Source organism: Glycine soja, chromosome 8 (genome assembly GCF_004193775.1).
Source record: "Glycine soja cultivar W05 chromosome 8, ASM419377v2, whole genome shotgun sequence".
Classification (NCBI taxonomy): Eukaryota; Viridiplantae; Streptophyta; class Magnoliopsida; order Fabales; family Fabaceae; genus Glycine; species Glycine soja.
In genome coordinates this window covers 14,993,269-15,013,849 of record NC_041009.1, presented here as the reverse complement: position 1 = coordinate 15,013,849, position 20,581 = coordinate 14,993,269, and the positions used below count along the sequence as shown (strand labels likewise).

Genomic DNA, 20,581 nt, shown 5'->3' with positions numbered 1-20,581 from the left:
CTTTATTCCTGCTCGATACTTCTTGCGGAGAAGAGAACTTATATGTGACGGCCCGGTATATTTGAGATCATATTCTTCTTATAACGTGTTAACCTAATATGGTATTCTCCTAATGGACCAACTGGTTGTTTAATTAACTCACTTAATTTGATTACATAAAATAAAATTCAATAATAATACATAATTAATACATTTGTCTTATGATATTAATTAAATTATATGAATGTAGAAACTAAATTTATTTTGTGTACAATATATTACAGTATAATTAATACAATTTTTGTTATGGTATAATATTCATAAATTTTATTAGCTTTACTCATATATTCTTACAAATCTTAAAAAACATTTGAATGATATTTATTTATTGTTAATTAATATTTGTCTAAAAGAACATAATTAATATTTGATATTTTTAATTATTACACGCAAAATAAAAAATTATTTATATAAGATTATAAAAATATTCAAAGTTGAATTTGTTAGTATGTTTATATGAAAATAGAAGCAAATAATAATTATTAAATTTCACCGCTTATTTTAGTACAATGTTGAACATTTAAATGCATAAAAAAATATTATATGCATTCAAAATAAAACTGTTAAATTATAATGGAAGAGACAAAATGTGCATAAATTTGAAAGCTGAATGATAAAATGAGTGGAAAAAATTGGGTGATAATGTGTGAAAAAAAGTTGATTGACAAAATATGCAAAATTTTAAAATGAGTGAAAAAAATTTGAATGACAAAATGTGTGAAAAAATTGATTGATAAAATATGTAAAATTTTAAAAAATGATAGTAAAATAGGAAATTTAATTTCCTTACCATAATGCCACATCAAGATCAGTTTATTCATAAAAAAATGTCACATCAAGATCGTATTAACTTTAACATTAGCATTGTCATGCCACATCATTCATACACATCAATCTTCAATTAACGGCTTCACAATATCAACAAATAAGATGACATAATGTATAAAATTTTAAAAATTTGATGTCAAAATATATAATTAAAATAGTTGAAAAACAAAATATACAATTAATTAAGTTTTTTAGTTTTTAAAATTTGGACCAAAATATCATGAAATCAAAATACATGTGCAAAAATGTCTATTAATAAAGTCTTAAGTAATGGAATTGAGAGAATATTTTATCTACTCAAATACTTGAGGCTTTTTTTTTCTCATAAATAACTATATTGAGTTTGCGTATAATAATGAAACTTTTTTGTCATATAAATTTTCATAAAGAACTAGTGTTATTTAAGAATTCTATTAATGTTTAAATTTTTTGACTCAAATATATTTTTTATACCTATAAAATAATTTATTTTGATTTTATTATCAAAACTTTTTTTCTTATTTTACAACTTAACATTTTGTTATGTTGAATTTTGGTACTTGTCATTAATGAGAATTTGTCTATTAAGTGATTATGTAATATTTCATTAAATTACGTAATTGATGTGACATTTTATTGGTCTCCCGTATTAGTATCATACAATAAAATGTACAACCAAAATAAAAAGATTGATAAAATTGAAATTGAAATATAATATATGGAAGGATGAAGGAGAGTATTACACTTCTTTTTCTTCCACAACTATACAAGAAATAATATGTTTTATTTTATTTTGATCGACCTAAATTCTCTGTTCCTATTTTTCTCTTGAAATAAACAGCGTAGATGATAGATATAAAGGAATTGAGGAATAGTTTAAAAAGCAAGCATATGAAATATATTTTTTTGTTTTTTATGATATGATAAATGTTTTTTTCAATAGAGACTTCTTTTTTTTTGTTGTTCGTTAACTTATGGAACTAGTGTGAAAAGATACAAAATTGGTTAAACAAATAAGATAAATATTAATAACACACTAAAGAGGATCTGAGGATGGAAGTTTTAGTTTAATAAGTCTCGTGTGAACTTTATCCAATGATCTAATAATAAAACAAGTATTGAAAAGAGAATATAAAAAAAATATAATATTAGTACTATTTTCTTTCTTTCCATTGGATTCATCATCCAAATATAAAGCGTCACAATGGGACTCATTATAAAAGATCATTCTTAACATAGATTTCTCCTAATAGTTTATAAATTAAAGAAAATCCAATATAATAGCGTTAAACTTCCCTCTAAAAAACGTTGAAGTTTGGAAGAAAGAAGAGTATAATTAATTTGTGGGAAAATAAAATGGTTAAGAAACTAAAAAAATGTTTAATGTAAAAATTATACTAGTAAAAAAATTCATAAATACTATAATATTTTATCTTTCAATAAAAAAATTATATTTTAAATTCATTAACTAGTATCCTTAAAACAGTTAACATTTATTTTAATCCGTATTTTTATAACAATAATTAAAAATGTAAAAAAAGTTATTATAAAATCATAAAAAGTTATAAACAGGACAATTTTATACATAAAAAAGAATTATTTTTTTTAAAAAAATCAATATTCAATATCACTCGTTAGTATTTGGTCTAAACAATATACTATGGTGGTGGTGTGAGGACAGGACAAAAAGTGTAGTAGATGACAGCCTCCAAACACAGAGCAGTGAAGTCAACGACATTGAAAGGACCGGACTGATCCACGTGAGGCGACAGCATTGGGCAGCACGAGCTTGAATTGAATGCATTGCAGTTTGCAGCATTTGCATTAAGGGGGCCCAGGGGACCAAACCATATTCCACGTACATTGTCTCGTAGCGTGGCGTCTTTCCATTGGTTCTAAGAGTCAGGCAATTATATGCTAATGATGATACATGTGGATGTGGGACACCAAAACTTTTCTCTTCTCTTCTCATTGCACTCTCTCTCACCCACTCTTCACTCCTCAACTCAAACCAACTAACATTCACTCAATTTCAATTTCTTTCTGAATTCAATACTTTCTAAGAGGAATACACTATGCCGAGGAATTTATTTTGGTTTTTTTATGGATCTCATAATATCACATAAAATATAAGAGTTTTTTTTTTTTGTCATTTTTGTTATAATGATAGAACTTAATTTAAGTTTTTAGATTTTATTCGCATAGAAAAAAATAAAACCTTTCTTTTCTCTCAAATAATATTAAAAAATAATTTTTTTTTATAAAAGTAAAATTCTCGAGAGTTCTTTCACTAAAATCAAACCTTCAGCATAAAAAACACTTGGAACAAAAATAATAGTAAATATGATGGATAAGAGTTCCTGAGTTTAACAATCTAGCTCATAAACCCTTATTAAAGATGTTGTAAGTTATTAGAAATACAAGTTGTTTACTAAAATGTTTTTTTATTAGACTTTTATATTTTTAATATATTAAATATTTTTACAACAATATTTTTTGTATATCTTAAGGGTCCATTTGATTCATAAAAAAATCTGGTATTGCAACTAGATAGAACAAATTTTTTTGTTTCATGTTTGATTTGAAAAAATATTAAGGAACAAGACAGATCAAACAGATAAAGACATAACAAAACTTTAATTTTTGTTACTTAAAAAATCATGGAACAACTTTTTGTCTCAGAAAATATTAAAATGACACATGTATTCATTATTTGTCAAACTCAAACAATGTACAAGATAAAAAGTTATCATGTAACTTGTATCTTTGTCATGTACTATTTCTCTTGTCATATTTTTAACAAATCAAATGTATCTTAAGATTTTGTGTTGACACAATTATTTGTTTACACTTTGTTTGGTTTGAGGAAAAAAAAAGGAAAGAAATAGAAGTAGATAGATGAGAAAAGAAAATAATATAAATACGACATGGTAAATAAGGTGAAAATGCAAGTTCTCTGATCGGAGAGAAATAAAGTGAAAAAAAACTTTTCAAATAGTTGTTTGATGAAAATGAAAAAAAATGATAAATTAATATCAAATAAAAATATATTATTATTATTTAATTTTAATTTCATTACTTGCTATATTTTTAAAGTTATTAATACATTATTATTATATATATGGTTGTGGATGTTTCATTTTGTTTTTATTTTCCTTGATGGTTCTCGTTCCAAACGATGATGGCTTAAGGAATGTTGCTATCCCAATTAAGCTTACTCAAACAGGTCCGTAACGCAAGTATCAATATTAAGCCCAATTAACTCGAAGGTATTAAAAACTTGTCACAGTTAGTCTTTCTATCATCTTGGGCCCAGGTCTGCTCTTTCAATGTTGCTATCACACAAGTCAACCACCATCGTTAAAAACCAAAAACGAACAGAGTCACTACTCAAGTTTGTGATGTTAAGGCGAAAGTATGATAACCATGGACGCGTAAATGGAGAATTTTGTGGCAATGACAAACAATGAAATCTAATGCAAACTGGAAACAGTAACAACGCTGTCACACTATAGCTGAGGAGGGCTGTATAATTTCCTCAAATTACAGACACAAATAGGGAATTAAATTAAGCCCATACACACTTTAGACTAAATAAATAGACACATGTTGCCGAAGCCCATGGTCATTTGGATCCAAGAGCAAATGACAATTTTGGTCGGGATTTGTTTTTACCCAACAACTTTATTTGGTTTAGACGTTCTTGCTCCTCCTCGTGTTTCTTCCTTCGCATGGCTTCTTCCTTCTGTCTTTGCATCTCTTCTAGCTCTTTATATCTTTCTTCCTCCCTTCTTTGCTGCTCTAAAGCTTCCCTTCTCTGAGCTTCTTCAACCTTCCTCCGGTTCTCCTCAAGCATCCTTTCAAGATCTTCTTTCTCTTTACGGGCTTGCTCCTGCAGATCAACATAAATGCAATCATAAGGTTTCCCGATGGTTTCAGCCGTAGTCCTATGAAAATAAGTAAACATGCAGAAGTTCACTGCAGTTCCAGCAACTGGAAGCGGAAATACATCATAGTCTGACTAAAACTACCTTCTTTTCTTTTTGGCGTTAAATGGAAACTCATAAACAAGGTAAAAAATAAAATAGACGATTCTGTCAGAATATCAAAAGAATTAAAATATTAAACCACACCCTAAAATGGTACTCATCTTGGTCTTGTTCTCTATGTAGAGAACGTAGGACAAATTAACAAGAAGCCCATCATGATATTCATATTCTTGTCACACAACAGAAAAAAATGAATTGGAGGATAAAGTGATTTGAAACAAATACCTCCTTCTGTTTAGCCTCAATAATAGCAGCTTCCTTTTCTTTTTCAAGTTGAGCTGCAACTTCATCATTAAGTCTCTTCCGTCCCTCTTCCAACCGCCTTTCAATCTCCACCTGAACCTCCTCAGATTTCAAGCTTTCTTCAACTCTCTTACGGATTGCTTCTTCAACTCTCTTTGCAGTCTCTTCTTCTATTAATTTCAACTCTGCTTCTAGTTGACGCCTGTGAAAACATACAAAATGTTAAGCAGGAAAAATGGCCTCTTGAACTGGGAAATGCCACATAAGTGGACTTGATGTTTTTCATAGTAGGCAAATAACATATAAACTGGACAATAGACATGAGACATGTCTTCTGCATTTTTTCTCCCTTTTTCTTTTTACCTTTTCCTAAACTACTTGATAGAAAACCACAATCAACGGCAAACTAACCTCCATGATGACAATGGCACTATTAAATGGTTATGCTTTTAAGGCATACCTCTATTGAATCCTGATCCAAACAAATGAGTTTCAAAACTGGTGAACAGTAGATAAATGAGGCAGCGAATTTGATCATCAAACATAACAAGTCCAATTATAGCAGTACCTTGCTTCAGACAAGCCTGTGAAGAAGAAATTCAAGTAACAGGCAGCAGTTTTAAACTAGTCATGGGAAAACTAGAATTTTTTACACTAGACATCTTTCACATGTTAGTTTTGAAGAAGCGACATTTTATTAGTTAGGTGCCCGAAGCATCAAAACAATTAAAAAAACCATATGTTCATCCTATTGAAAATAATATTTACTGTGTAGAGTGAGAAATTTACACTAATAATTGTCAGGTCAAAATTATAACTGAAATGCAACAAGGGATGAACTTTGCCTCTAACGGATCAGCCTAACAAAAATTTGAAGACAATCTAGTTCATAAACCTGATGACTAGACCCCCTTGGAGGTGATTCAGAGGATCAGGCCAATCTTTTCTGAGTGGGTGTGCTATAAAAACTAAGTCCATAACCATGTAAGCTCCTACTTCCCTGCAAGGCTCCAATCACCCCACCAAATGGGAACAAAAAAGTAAAACTTACTAAAAGTATTTACCAAAATAAACAGCAATTGGTCAAGTGGTTGTTAAACTTAATATATTTCAACACAAAATAACCACCTCAAGTGTTTTTTTCTTTTACGGAAAATATTTTTAACAGTGTTTCTTATTTATAATTCTCCCAGAAAAAGAACAAAAAAAAATCTTCTTCTCGAGTCAACTATTCATATTATCATATACCTCAAAGGAGATATTCATTGGTTGAAAAAAGAAAGCATAAAGCATTAGGACATCCAATGGAATCAGAAGTGAACCAAACACGCCACTATAATGAATACAAGGACATCTAGTCAGTAAATTGATGCATCACAAGTGAAGACAGAGAAAGGAGGGTTCATAAGATTAAACAATTTAAATAAGATGTTGATCCATTTTACTTTGAAATTGTAGTACGTGTGAGTACATATTCTAACCCTCAAGCCCTCAACCAATAAGCAACATAGAAGTGGCAACATAGAATGCCGAAAAAAAAAAAGCAACATAGAAGTGGCAACATGCCAGAAATGGAACAATGATGTAAAAACCTTTATGGACTAATAAATGGAATATCTTAGTAATTTGACACTGAAAGTGATAAAAGAAATGCATAAATCAAACAATATAGCTACACAACATGAAATTAAGCATAACATAAACCAATAGATATCAGAACATTATTAAAACACTGGTATGTAGAGTACATCAATATTTTAAATAGACATGTAGATGGGACATTTGAAACTAGAACTATTTCACCAAGAAATTAGAACAAGAATTACAAAATTTTACCAATATAACCTTCCCTAATTTTCCAGGCAGTCTGTGTCTTAAAGATAATATGCACCTTTTTCATATGGGAGATATGCCCACTAATAGCATCAGTGTTCCAAAGTTCTAGCAATACATTATAAGTTACGCATAAAAGCCAGAAGTTCTCATCATAAACCAGAAGAACCTACCCATGATTTCCATCTTAAAGCATAACTCAAGGAACAGCGAAGAAAAGTTAGAGTTAGAAAAAAAAATAATAACCATTTAATCTACCTTTTCTTCTCTTCTTCTTTCTTTAGTTTTTCAGTGGCACTTTTGTGCTCTACTGACCCAAGACTTGGACTGGAAGATTTACGAGTAGGAGACAACGAGGAACTCCTACTTCTATGTCTTCTGTATCGTTTAGCAGATGGAGTTCGGCTTCTACGACGTCTTGGAGTAGTAGAAGGACTTCTGTGACCTCTTGGTGAAATAGAACGACTTTTTCGCCTGTATGATGACACATGATCATAAGCAATGAACCTCAGCAACAAAAAAGCTATCTTTAGAGAATATAAATGCTTCCCACCATCTAGCACACTAAATACAAAAACATGTACAGTTACCTCAGAAATTGCTAAGAATAACCATTGTGTGCTCCATCTTTTATCACATGAAGAAGCAAATGTCACAATCGAGCAATGAAAAAACACCCTATCAGCACCCATCACCTGTTCATATCCCTCACTTCCCATGTTATGGGAAAAAACTGATCTTTTTTATTTTGTTACAAATAGCATATATCCTATCTTGTTCTCTAAATTAAGCTCTATATGTGTTATTTTGATGAGTTTCTGCCTCCACATATAAGTAGGAAATCCCACAAAAGAAAGAAACTCAATACAAAGTCTTACAAAGTCAGCAACACCATCACCAGATACTTATGACAAGGCCATCAAATACTTGAATATTATCAATATCAATCATCCAGCAAAAACAGTATGTATCTCGTTGATTGGCTCAAGGAGCTTAACAGAAAAAGACAAACAGCATAATAACAGAAATATAACTGTCCATTCTTGTTCACTTGAGCATGTACAAAAAAGGAGGTGAATCATAAGCAAATACCAAGTAGATATTGAATTTAAATAACAATCCATAAATAACTAGCATTATCAACCATGTGATTCAACTTCAACCTACGTGCTTTGGTCATTAAAATACCATAGCTCTGTAATCCTGGAAATGTCATGTTCATTTCTTCAAACAAAAAAATAGTCAGTTCTAGAAAAATACTCAAACAAAGAAAATATTTTTTTTAAATGACATCTAAATACAGCATTAACATAATGGAAAGGGAAAAAAAAGGTCACTAAAACACATTGTTTTATACATTATGCCCAAGCCAATAACATAACCCTCGCCATGATCTCAAGTTCAAGTCTAATCCAGAATTCTAATTTGGTAGATATAAAATATTATAAGTCTATAACTGTTTAATGTCCTCGCCTCCTTGGTATGTCCAAAGAGTACAGTTTACAATTACATTATAAAAGAGAACAGCAACAAAATATAGATAAATAAAAGGTTTAAGTTACATAACAAATAAATTTGTAAAAACATTAATCCCCAATTCATCATAACTCGATACAAAATATATCATAAGCAAAAACAAACTTATGAACGGGGTCACCTGTTGTAAGAGTAGGATGAATAAGGAGATCTGCTTCTGTCTCTTCTGCTCCTCCTGCTATACCTGTGTCCCACAGGAGATGGTGAATGCCTCCGCCTATAGGGAGGTGATCGGGATCGCGACAAGTCTCGAGGCATCTCCCAATACCTGATCCCCAATAAGTTTCAGATATAGTTTTTGTATTGTTTTTTTTTTTCACTGGAGATGATTGGAAAAGAGAGGAAGGGGCAATAATTTGTTTCCCTGCAAAGTACATATCAATATAAAGCGATCAGTTAAGATAAGAATTACTTAAAAGTGCATCACACTGATTATTAAGTTATTAAATGATCATCAAAACCAAAATATGTTAAATTTAATTAGGGGGCGATGAAATTTGAAATGCATAAAAATCAAAGCCACAGAGGAACTACCGTTCCATGGATCACTCGTATACCAATTCAATTCTTAAAGCAGCATGAATATAAAATAAAATAAAATAACTAAGAACAAGGTTTCACCTGAAAAAAAAATCAGGGGAAGTTCAAAATCAGTATTCAGGGAACGAGATATGGTGCTATGGAGTAGGATTTTTACGAGTTATCAAAACAGAAACACGGAGGAATTGCGATATGATAATGAGAGTAAATTGAAACTCTGCAAAGTGGAAACCCTAACACGATGGAGGAAGGAAGACAACGACGATAGAAGAAGGAAGGTGGACCAAAATACTTTTTTCTATTTTTTATTTTCTATTTTCCATTTTTTCACTTTTTTTTATTGAACTCTAAACGGGTCATTCATTCTATCAAGAAGACCCAAAAATAGTTTTGGGCTTAAAAAAAGGGAGACTATACTATTGCCACAACCAATATTGCTATTAGCACTAACATCCGTTGCAAAATGACCATCCTACCCTTATGGATTTCCTATACCCCCAACCATTCTCCCTTCCTCTTTCATTTCTACCTCATGACACCCACACCCTTCCCCATCCTCTCTCACATTATTTTCTCTTCCAATTCTTTTGTTGGACACAATTGAGACTTGGTAAGTTTTTTTAGCAATTTTAACCAACAAAATCATGATTTCATTTTTTTTCGTGTATCACAATTGAATCATGATTCCGTTGTGATTTTTTTTGCTAAAAATGTATGATTTTTGTCCAATTTCTGAATTTATCAAATGTTTCTTTGTAGAGTATACTTAGATTGGAATACATTTATTTTTGATGAAGTTACAATGTCAAGTGGTTGGAAAAACATGATGGATGAAAGCCAAAATATTTTTTTACCATCCCAATCAAGCAGATGGAATGCATGTAGATAATGATGGTTTGGACATTGACCCCAAACATAATTATCCTAACTTTTCCAATAAATTCTCAACTTATGAGGTATATTGATTAATGGATAATTGATTTTATATGTGTGTTTTTGTATGTTTATTTTGTACAATGAATGAAAAATTTTGTTTTCAGGTATTTGTTGGATGAGATGATTTGTTGAAGTGAGTTCGAGATTTGAGATAATTATCCTCTGTCTCCTATTATACCACAATGGTGGAATACACAATATCCGGGTAAAACTTATTTATGACAAAGATTATACCTTCAATACATACAAGAATTCAACTTATTGTTGTTTCATTCAACCATAAGATCTCAATATATGATAAATATTATTGGACATTCATTTTAGTTAACTTCTCTTGTATTAAATATAATGTGTATTCATTTTAGATTTGATAAAAGTCAATAGCTAATGTTTTTAGTCCTTTAATGTTAACTGTAAAGTTTTTTTGATTGTTGTTACTTATTAGTCATAAATATTGTATTGTAATTTAAGCTTGTATTTCAACAATTTTGTTGATGGTAAAAAAACAAATATAACAGAAATACAATTTTATTCTGTTACACACAAGGGGTGGAAGAAAAATAAAGCCATGGAAATTTAATCCACCATTGTTTTGGATTTTAAACCCTAGTTTTCCAATATACAAACTCCATAAAACTACCTTTTATTCTACGGTTATTAACGTTCTGAAAAAATTGCTTCCTGTATGTGAGTGGCGACATCATCAACCAAATCTAAACTTTTACAAAGGCACATGGGATGTTTGGTCGTTGCGTAGCTAAGGAAGAATGAAATTAATAACCAAATTCATCGTTATTTTTACATAAGTTGTCCAAATTAATAATCAATAATTTATAAGTTCCCTGATAAATATGTTTCAATGACCTTTGTTCTTGTTCATAGCTGATTACAAGAGTTGATAAGCAAGAAGAGGAAGGACGAATGGGAGACCAGTTTTGCCATTAAAGCTAGTTAGTGTATCGAGTTGAGGGATAAGCCACACTGCGTGCTTCATTCCAAACCAAAGATTGAATTTGAATATATACCACCGAATCTTCTAATAAGAATTTACGAAGTTAATACGCGTAGACATCTTAAAAGTCTTAAGAAATAAAATCAATCTTACAGAAATCGATGGAGGAAATTAATAATATTAAAATTCAGAATAGGATAGGATAGTTTTATTTATTAGATTCCTGAAATAAGAATGTGGAGGTGAATGTTATAGTAAGTTTGCCATTCAGGGCCAGGTGCATCGTGCATGGTTGCACCAAGAAAGTTGGCTGAGTGCAAAGGAACTTAAATCTTCGGTGTCAGAACTCAGAAAGCATATTATATAAAATATTAATCATCTAGCTGGATACGCATTTTCTTCTTAACATATGAAGCTGCGTGTGACTGTGGCAAGTCTCACTAGCTGGTCATAAGGTGTATTTTTTTTCTTCTTAACTCTGTGTGATTAGTGCAAGAAAAAAGTGCATATCATATAATACCATGGTATCTAGCCTTTATAAGTTAGAATTTCTAGGGCCAGAATTTTCCACAAGGTCACATGCTTCTAACTTCTGAACCCATATTGGATGTCTCAAATTTTTCTTTATCTTTTTTTTTTTCTACCTCTCTTCTTTCCATCCATCCATCCATTCTCACAATAAGGGAATAAGGGGATGCAGGTTTAGTTTTTTTTTTTTTTTTGATAAATACTAAATAGTAAAATTCGTGAAGGTGTAAGTCGCTGAAATTAGTCTTTGAAAATATAAAATGTAAATTTAGTTTTTAAATATGTAAAAAGTGTAACATATTTAAAACAAACAAACAGTAATTTGACACATTTTTAATACATTCAAAGATTCAATTTGTATTTTTTATTTTTAAGTGACTAATTTATTATCACATCATACTTTTTAAGGATGGATTTAGTTATTTATTTATTTTAAAAAAAGTTGGGAAAGATTGGGCGTGTATGATGATTAAATAAATGACAAGGAAATCCAACTGCTTTTGCAAATGGAGGACAAGGAATTGTTTGGTTTTATTACAATATTGGATTTATAGGTTCCTCAAACTTGCGGATGAAAAGCACAAAACAAAAATCCTCTATTTTATTTGATCAGCTAAACGTTACAGGAAGTGGACGTCATTAATTTTGCTGTGAAAAGGACTTGGAAATGAACCGTTGAAGTTCCTTTTTTTTCTTTCTTATTTACCAAAAAGGTAAGGATTAATCGCCCTACTTTTATTTCTCTCTGACTCATAAGGTTTGGAGGATGCCTTTTCCTATCTACTCGTAGTTGGGGAATCTTAATCATAGTGGGAGAGGGGGGCCATCGCTTTGAAATTTTGATGTGTTCTCATTTCTCAAAATATGGATTGGTTTTAGACTTTCTGATCCTTAAAGTAAAATAATTCCCTTCATGATGCTAAAATACTATATAATTTAAGTGTGGAAGCTACGTTCGATTATGACCCTTCTTCAGCAAAAAATGGTCTCAAGTGACAAATGGTATTTCATAAATATATAATAGTTTTATATGAAAATAAAGTTTGGTATTTTTTTCTTAGGTTAGACATCTTCGTGTTACTTAATTCACTGGGTCATTAGGGTAAAAAATTAATTTCGTTTGTGGTGTGAGAGTGTCATTAGACTTAATTTTTTTTTACAAACAATAAAAATTAAACATGAGTTTCTTCCATTAAATAGATTCTATTTTCACGTGAACATAACACAATTATACACCACTAAGTTAATTCTTTGAATTAATAAAGTTTGGTATAATTCAGACGGTAAAACCTTTCTATTTTTTTCCAGAGTAAATAGACTACCGGACCACCTTAAAGAGAGAAAGAAGAAAGTATTTAAGAAAAATCATTTATTGGGGAAGAAAAGTGGTTTCATAACTCTTATTTAAGGCAACGACGTACGATAAGAGAAGCAATAAATAAAAACATGGCGAAGGAGATGCAGCTTTTGATCTTTGTGTTTGTGCTAATAATAACTTTGAGTTTCATGATGCTTTGTGCAGAGGCGAGAAACCTACATGCTTTTCAGCAACAGGCAATGGAATATGGTGCTGCTGGTTTGCGAACGCAAAGTTCATATCAATCAACAATATCTACTTTGGAATGTTGCGTAGGGGACTGGTTCCCCCATCTGGGCGTTCTACACCAATTCAACTCTGCTAGGGCATGCATATATTGCAACTACGAAGTTCAAAGCTAATTTCTCCATATCATTAATTATGTTTGTAGTCTTTTAAATTAGAGGGTTGTTTTTTAGTTCTATAAATGAAAAAAGAAATGTATTTTTAGTCTCTCAAATTTAAAAAATGTTCTTCTTACACTTTTTGTCAAAATTTGAAGAACTAGATCCTTTATTTTGAGTGACTGAAAACGTAATTAAGTCTTTTCTATTTCAATTTTTGGTTGTTTTAGTTTTTTATTTTAAAACTTTAGTTGTTTTGGAATTTTATTATGATTTGTGTAATTTTTTCAATTATACTTTTATATGTAGTTGATTATTAAGAACATTTTTAGAAAATATATAACTTAAATTGATAGTATCATATGTGACAAGTGCTGAATTGAAATATATATATATATATATATAACTTACATTAAAATATACAATTTAGAAAATGAGATGCTCATTCTCCTTGAACACTATATAGAAACTAATATTATTTTTTATCTCAACTATTTCAAACTACTCTTATTTTATATTTATTATTCCATCTATTTCATTTTATGATAAAATGGAGAGATATTTCAAATTAGCTGATGCATCTCATACTTTTATGAATAACAAATTTAGTATCCTCATTCATGCATTCACTCCGTATCTATATATTTATATTCACACACCTGACACTCACACTTTACTTATGTCTAAAATCAACAATTCAATAAAAAAGATAATTTGGTTAAAAAAATCTACTAAACTAAATTAAAAAACTCACTCTTGAAACATAATCTTATGCTATTAATCTACATGAAAAACAATTAACTATACTTTCATGTGGATATTATTTTATAGATATTATAGTACTCATACTCATACATATCTTTATTAATATTTATGGGTAATTCTCCATTTCATCACATCCTCCTTTACACTGATATTTACCCTACATGTTATGGATATTTTTTGTGAGTACCCATCAGGTTTGGATAGAATTATAATCCCTAATTATGAGTATCCCTCTTAGCAAAAATTGTCTCAAGTGATAAATGGTATTTGACATGCCAATTTTTTTTTTTTTAAAGTATCAACTACATCTTCATGTGTCAGTTTGTTGTTATTGTTGTTTTTCCCGTGCATCGATTAGTTTGTCAAAATTTTAGTTGTAGAGTTGCCATTCGAAAATCCCTAAGAATGCAGAATGTAGCTGTGATTGATAAAAATTTGGATACAATTTAGTTGTTTATTAAACATGATTTTGATTAATCAGATATTTAATGTCGTATTTAAATGTTAATAATCTTAGAAAAAAAATACTTCAAAAAGATCTCAAAAGATTATAATGTTAAATCAGAATATTATTTTAAAGAAGATGAGAAAGAATATTGTGTCGTAATAATAGTCAGTCCTAGAAATAAATTTCAGTGAACCTCTAGTCTAATCCGTATCCCATGATTGTAAAAACAAGTTTACAGTTCACCATAAAATAGTATATGAATTTTTGGCAAAAAAAAATTTTGGGAAAAGAAAATGGTGTCCTAATTCAAGAAAAAAAATTTGGGAGTGAAAGTATTTATAGAAATGAATAAGTTAACATTTAGAATTATTGATAATTTGATAAAAAAAAAATACTGTGATAGTTTTGTATGAAAATAAAGTTGGTATATTTAAAAAAAAAATATGAACTTTTTAAAATTCAATCACATCTCATTGTATATAATAAATTTGTTAACTTTTAAAATAATAATCTTATAATTCAAATGATGCCATTTTTCTTTGAATGAATTAGTACATGAATATTAAATTCACATAAAAATGTTTTTTTGGGTGAATTATATATATATATATATATATATTTCAACTCGCACAAAACTTTCATGTATATAAAATATATATATTTATTATGACAAATCAGCGGGAAGAAAAGTGGTTTCATAATTCTTATTTAAGACAACGATAGTAAAAGCAATAAATTAAATTAAAGCATGGCGTTACTCTTAATTAAGGCCAATGAAGTTCTAGTCGATTCCTTTGCTGGCATCACTATTTAATAATGGTCTTCGGATCTTTGATGTTGTGTGCTTGATTTTACTGTTAGTGCCTTAAGGGTAGACTCTGCTATAGGGTTGGTTTTCTCCTAGGCTTTTAGTTGTCTCTGTTAATACTATATTTCATTCACAAAAATAATAATAAATAGATTAAAAACATGGCGAAGGAGATGCAGCAACAGTTGATCTTTGTGTTTGTGCTAATAATAACTTTGATGAGTTTCATGATGTTTTCTGCAGAGGCCAGAAACCTACATGATGCTTTTCAGCAGCAGCATGCAATGGCACCTAGTGCTGGTGGTTTGCAATTGAATTTGCAAATGCAAAGTTTAATTCAATCAACATTAATCGGCTTTGGGATGTTGCCAAGGGGAGCAATTCCCCCATCTGGGCCTTCTACACCAACTCACTCCTGCTACTACTACTGCTAGACCATGCAATTGCTATCGGTTGTTTTAATTTATTTTTTTATTTTAAAACTTTGGTTGTTTTTTAATTTTTAATTTGTATTTTTGTTATTTTTTTTCTTTCGATTATATTGTTATATGTAGTTGATTATTTAAGAGTGCTTTTAATGAAGCATTAACGACTTTAAATTTTATAAGGTGTTTATTGTGAAGCATTAATGCTTTTTCTTAAGTAGAAATAGTATAGAAAATTAAGTATTTCATACAAGTATAAATGAAGTAGCTGGAAATAATATAAAAAATCGTAAAATAATAAATGAGGGCATTTTTGTCTAAATTTATGTAAGTTAATTAAATGTTTCTCAATATTATCAGAGTTTTGAAATGGAGAGAATATTGTCTCCTCATTATAACTCTAGTTATATCGTTTCTCAATATAAATATAATCAGAGTTTTGATTTTCTTCCCCCTCGTTAAAGTGTAAGAGCAATGATATTTTAACATCTATTTTTTTAAACGCCAAATTATACTTGTTGTTTTTCTTTGTCTCTATATATTAAAAGTGATTCGAATTAAAAATACTCATAAAGTACATAATTCTGTTTGTGTTAATCTTTACATCTAATTAAGAAAAATACAAAGTATAATGTTAATGTGATAAATGGAAAAAAGGATAAAAGGAAATGGAAAAGGAAAAAAAGTATAATAGTGAGAAGAGAATAGCTAAAAAAAGGATAGGTAGGAGGAAAGACAGAACAGATGTTACATGTTACTACGTTGTTGGCCACATCGGAAGAACCTCAAATCAAAATTAGATCGATCGAACGAAGGAGAGGTTGATTTCACAAACAGTGTGTGTGTGGAGAAGAGAGCTATGTCAATGTCAATGTTAATTGTCTTCCTCTTCTTCTTCTCGTTCTTCTTCTCAACCTCTGGGGCTCTCGGGCTGACCATACCACCCTCCGGCACCAAGTGCGTTTCTGAAGAAATCCATAACAACGTCGTCGTTTTGGGCGATTACGCTGTCGTCACCACTGGGAATGATCATTCCCATAACTCCACCATTTCCGTCAAGGTTTCGCTTTTCGCGCACCCTTTTCTGATTTCTTTCCTTTCCTGCCTCGGATCTCTCTTCAAATTCAATACATTCATTCATTATTGTTTCGGCCTGAATGCTTGCATGCTAAACAAATAAGTCTCTGCGAGATACTGTTGCATTGTGATCTCAAATATTATATCATTCTTTCAAACGATTCATGCTCACCTTGTTTTAATCTATGTCAAGAGCAAGGAAGAGATATATAACAAGAGAGATAGACAAAAATAGAGTGTACGTTAATAAGTATATATAATGTATAGTGTCAACTTATATATCATTATTCTTTAATGGGGATTGAGCAATAACCTTGACACATTATTAGAAGGAAAATGGTGCATGATACCTATGTCCTATTTTACACTTACAGAGAGATAGAAATATAAATATGATAGAAACAAGATCCCGTAAGAAAAAAAATTAAGAGTGTCAAGTAGGCATATATATGCAGCGCAGATATTCGTGTATTATTATTCATGTACTAATTATACCTGATTTTCATACACCCAAACAGTATAAATATTACATCTTTTATTTTATTTTTTTTATCTTGCTGTTCTGATCGTATCACGGGATCAATCATATCAATCACTTGTAAGTATTATTTTCTCATCTCGGGTATCCCGTTGGTTGTTCCAATGATTTTTTTCCCTGTAGTAATATGTTTTAATCAGGTCACATCACCATATGGAAACAATCTTCATCATATGGAGAACATATCAATTGGTAATTTCGCCTTTACAACTCGAGAAAGTGGAAACTACTTAGCATGTTTCTGGCTGGGTCATAATGAACGAGGTGGAGACGTTAGTGTGAACCTTGATTGGAAAACTGGAATTGCAGCCAAGGATTGGGATTCGGTTGCTAAAAAGGAGAAGATTGAGGTAAATATTTCATTGGTATTTATAATCTATTAATATGCCTGATAATAATTTCATCTAGAATTTTTTGGTTCTACGTCACATCTGACCAGGACTATAACATTTATTTATTTTGGTCATCATCAAATACTATAAATATTTTTCATCTTATTAATTTAGAGATTAATCTCACATGATTGTTGTTGGTCTAAAGAAATTTTAGATACGATGAGAATTAAACACAAATTCTTTCACTAAATAGATCATTCACACTCATATAATTATAATAAAATCTTATATAATTACACCAATCTTTTTTACTACAAGAACTATAAATTTCTATAACATATTAACATATACTTAAAAGGCCTATTGATTATTATAGAATGAGTCTTAGACTCTCGGTGTTGTTTTTATATAGAATTCCATGATATGTAATTTAGTATTTCCTTGAATTGAAGTCTACCTTTCTTCTTTCATTAACTTTAGCTAAAATTGTAAATTTAGTCTCTTTAATTGTTTTTAATTTCAATTTTGATCTCCCTTTAAAATTATTCACACATTTTGTCTTCCTTTTTAATCCAATCAGATAATCTTGGTCCCTACGTCCAGATTTAGACGTTGACTATTACAAATAAATGTTAACTATCACGTGTCACGTTTTGATTGGACGATGACTAACATATGTCATGTTTTAATTGACTAATGACAACAACAATGCATTCCATCGTTTATAGAGTCGACATTCAATCAGAACATGAAACGTGATAGTCATTGTCTAATCAGAACGTGACACGTGACAATTAACATTCATTTGTAACAGTAAACATCTAAATCTAGACTTTAGAATTAAGATTGCGTGATTGTAAAAAAAAGTGGACAAAATGTGTGAATAATTTTAAAGGGATACCAAAATTAGAAATTACAGACAATTAGGAAACTAAAAATACAATTCTATCTCATCTTTATAATGCTCAATTTTGCTGACATGATCCTCCACACGTGATTGATATGACTAGGGAATAGAGCTTCAGTTGAGAAAGCTAGAAGGAACAGTGGAGGCTGTCCACGAGAATTTGATCTTTCTGAGGGGCAGGTAATTTTTGTTATGTCAACACCCTCCTCCCCAAAATATTATTTGTTGCAAATGATTTTAACTTTTCTGATGTATTATTTTTTGTTTTGTTTTTGGGATATTTACTCAGGGAAGCAGAGATAAGGAACGTGAGTGAGTCCACAAATGCCAGAGTGGCGTGGTTTAGTTTTATGTCCTTGGGTGTCTGCATTGCAGTTTCAGTTCTGCAGTTGTGGCATTTGAAGCGATACTTCCACAAGAAAAAGCTTATTTAGATGGTGCTAGTGATGATTCATATATTTATTTATTTATTTTTGGTTACAATGCTACTGCTGATTTAATTTTAAAGAAGGAATTTTATAACTTAGGCATTTTTATGAGCTTTGCGTCCTTAGTAAGGAATTATATTTGGAGTAATTGATCTTTATTCCAAACCATTCGTTGACCGTAGTCAACATTCTAAGGAATTGATCTTTCATCCTAGATTTGACCTTCAACTTGTCCAAAACATTTTGCCTTCAAATAAAATAACTTTTTGAGTAAATTTGCTGAAGTTTTTATATAATTTTTTTTCCAGCAAAAATACTTTTATGTAACCAAAAAGGTATAAGAGATACCCATTTACATATTACATGTCAAATGTTCCTGGACCCTTCTAGTGGTTATATCATATTTAGCAAACTACAAGATGAAAATATTAAATAACCATTATGCCCACTAAATATAGTTGTAATCCCAATAATTATTGCTTAGTTGAAACATAATAACTTTTTTCCCTAAATGTTAGCAAAACTTCACAATGGCTTCATCAATAACGCATTCATTTTATGATTCACCCAAGTCCAGCAGTGAAACAATACATCCTGTATGACCTCCTCTATGGGTGTAACCTTGCTCAGAAAAATTCTTTTATTTCTATTTCTCCACATAACATACACGATTGAGCACCACAAATACTTCCATCTTTCATTTGCTAGTAGTGTCTTACCCATAATCAAAATATGTTGTGAGAAGTGTTCCTTTTATATTTTCTGGTAACAAAAACAGATAATTCATTCCTCTAGTAACAAAGTTCCACACTCTCACAGCCTCTTTACATGAGAGAAGAATATGATTTGTTGTTTCATCTCCTTCTCCACACAAAGGGCATGAGTAATTCCAATTTTGTACTTGTATATTTCTTTTCCTTATATTTTCTCCCGTTGGCAGTTTATTTGACATTGTTCTCCACAAGAGTATGATTACTTTTGGTGGCAATTTAATTTTCCACATTTGTACATATGTATCCTCGAGCTGACTGCCCATCATTTCTCCAATTATAGCTTTATAGGCAGATTTCACCGTATATACAACAGAGCTATGTTGCAACCACTTCCATTAGTCTCCCTCCCCTCTGTCTAAAATTTCATTCTGCACTAGTCCACCAAAATTAACTTGCTCCATCTCCCTTTCAAACCACTCCCTATGCCACTCAAATTTCCACCTCCAAGTTAACCCTTCCCACCCTCCCATGTTTGCAACCATATCATTTTTTTTATTAGAGTTGAGAAACAGCCTAGGAAAGGATATTCCCAACAGTTGATCCCCTACCCAATTATCAAATAAAAAATTTGTCTTTTCACCATCTCCCACCTTCCACTCAATAAACTTCTCAAACCATTTTGACTCACTTTTTGCACAACAAACCTTTCTTAGGTCCCTCCACCATATAGATGAAGATGAAGGACATTCCTCTCATAAAGACCTCTCCACCCTCCATATTTTGATTTCAACCCTTCACTCCACAACAACCCCTTCTCTTGAAAAAATTCCCACCTCCATTTTGCTAGTAAAGCCTCATTATACAAGAAAACATTTTTAACACCCAACCTACCGCACTCTTTTGTCTTACAAATATCATCCCAACTATCCCAAGCTACTTTTCTCTTATCTTCATCTCCCCCCACAAAAAAATC

At 30.6% G+C, this 20,581-nt stretch overlaps 2 protein-coding genes across 3 annotated transcripts; one reads left to right on the top strand and one right to left on the bottom strand.

The window, feature by feature from the left end:
• Nucleotides 1-4,229: 4,229 nt before the first annotated feature.
• On the bottom strand, nucleotides 4,230-9,351 carry LOC114422248 (uncharacterized protein At1g10890-like). Of its 2 annotated transcripts, XM_028388509.1 has the most exons (5): nucleotides 9,129-9,349; nucleotides 8,629-8,871; nucleotides 7,230-7,445; nucleotides 5,121-5,340; nucleotides 4,230-4,738 (listed from the first exon to the last, which is right to left on the bottom strand). In XM_028388509.1, exons 2-5 carry the CDS (start codon nucleotides 8,763-8,765, stop codon nucleotides 4,472-4,474), a joined length of 840 nt encoding a protein of 279 aa, XP_028244310.1. In that variant the 5' UTR covers nucleotides 8,766-8,871; nucleotides 9,129-9,349; the 3' UTR covers nucleotides 4,230-4,471. The 2 variants fall into 2 exon arrangements, with proteins under 2 accessions (XP_028244310.1, XP_028244309.1); XM_028388508.1 differs by having other exon boundaries at nucleotides 7,230-8,871; nucleotides 9,129-9,351.
• A 6,948-nt stretch (nucleotides 9,352-16,299) lies between these two features.
• LOC114421343 (transmembrane emp24 domain-containing protein p24delta3-like) lies at nucleotides 16,300-19,093 on the top strand. The gene is made up of 4 exons (XM_028387225.1): nucleotides 16,300-16,670; nucleotides 17,366-17,575; nucleotides 18,571-18,647; nucleotides 18,757-19,093. The coding sequence occupies exons 1-4, from the start codon at nucleotides 16,362-16,364 to the stop codon at nucleotides 18,899-18,901; spliced, it is 741 nt and encodes a 246-aa protein (XP_028243026.1). The 5' UTR covers nucleotides 16,300-16,361; the 3' UTR covers nucleotides 18,902-19,093.
• The last annotated feature ends 1,488 nt before the right edge of the window (nucleotides 19,094-20,581 follow it).

What these genes read in the sequence shown, in the direction of transcription:
- LOC114422248 (XM_028388508.1), bottom strand. Translation starts at nt 7,690, where the DNA reads ATGGGAAGTGAGGGATATGAACAGGTGATGGGTGCTGATAGGGTGTTT. An exon ending in AAAGAAGAAGAGAAGAAAAG is followed by an intron (nt 5,341 to 7,229) that starts GTAGATTAAATG and finishes ATGTTTTCACAG; the next exon opens with GCGTCAACTAGAAGCAGAGT. An exon ending in TTGAGGCTAAACAGAAGGAG is followed by an intron (nt 4,739 to 5,120) that starts GTATTTGTTTCA and finishes GTTGATCTGCAG; the next exon opens with GAGCAAGCCCGTAAAGAGAA.
- LOC114421343 (XM_028387225.1), top strand. Translation starts at nt 16,362, where the DNA reads ATGTTACTACGTTGTTGGCCACATCGGAAGAACCTCAAATCAAAATTA. An exon ending in ACTCCACCATTTCCGTCAAG is followed by an intron (nt 16,671 to 17,365) that starts GTTTCGCTTTTC and finishes TGTTTTAATCAG; the next exon opens with GTCACATCACCATATGGAAA. An exon ending in CTAAAAAGGAGAAGATTGAG is followed by an intron (nt 17,576 to 18,570) that starts GTAAATATTTCA and finishes TGATATGACTAG; the next exon opens with GGAATAGAGCTTCAGTTGAG.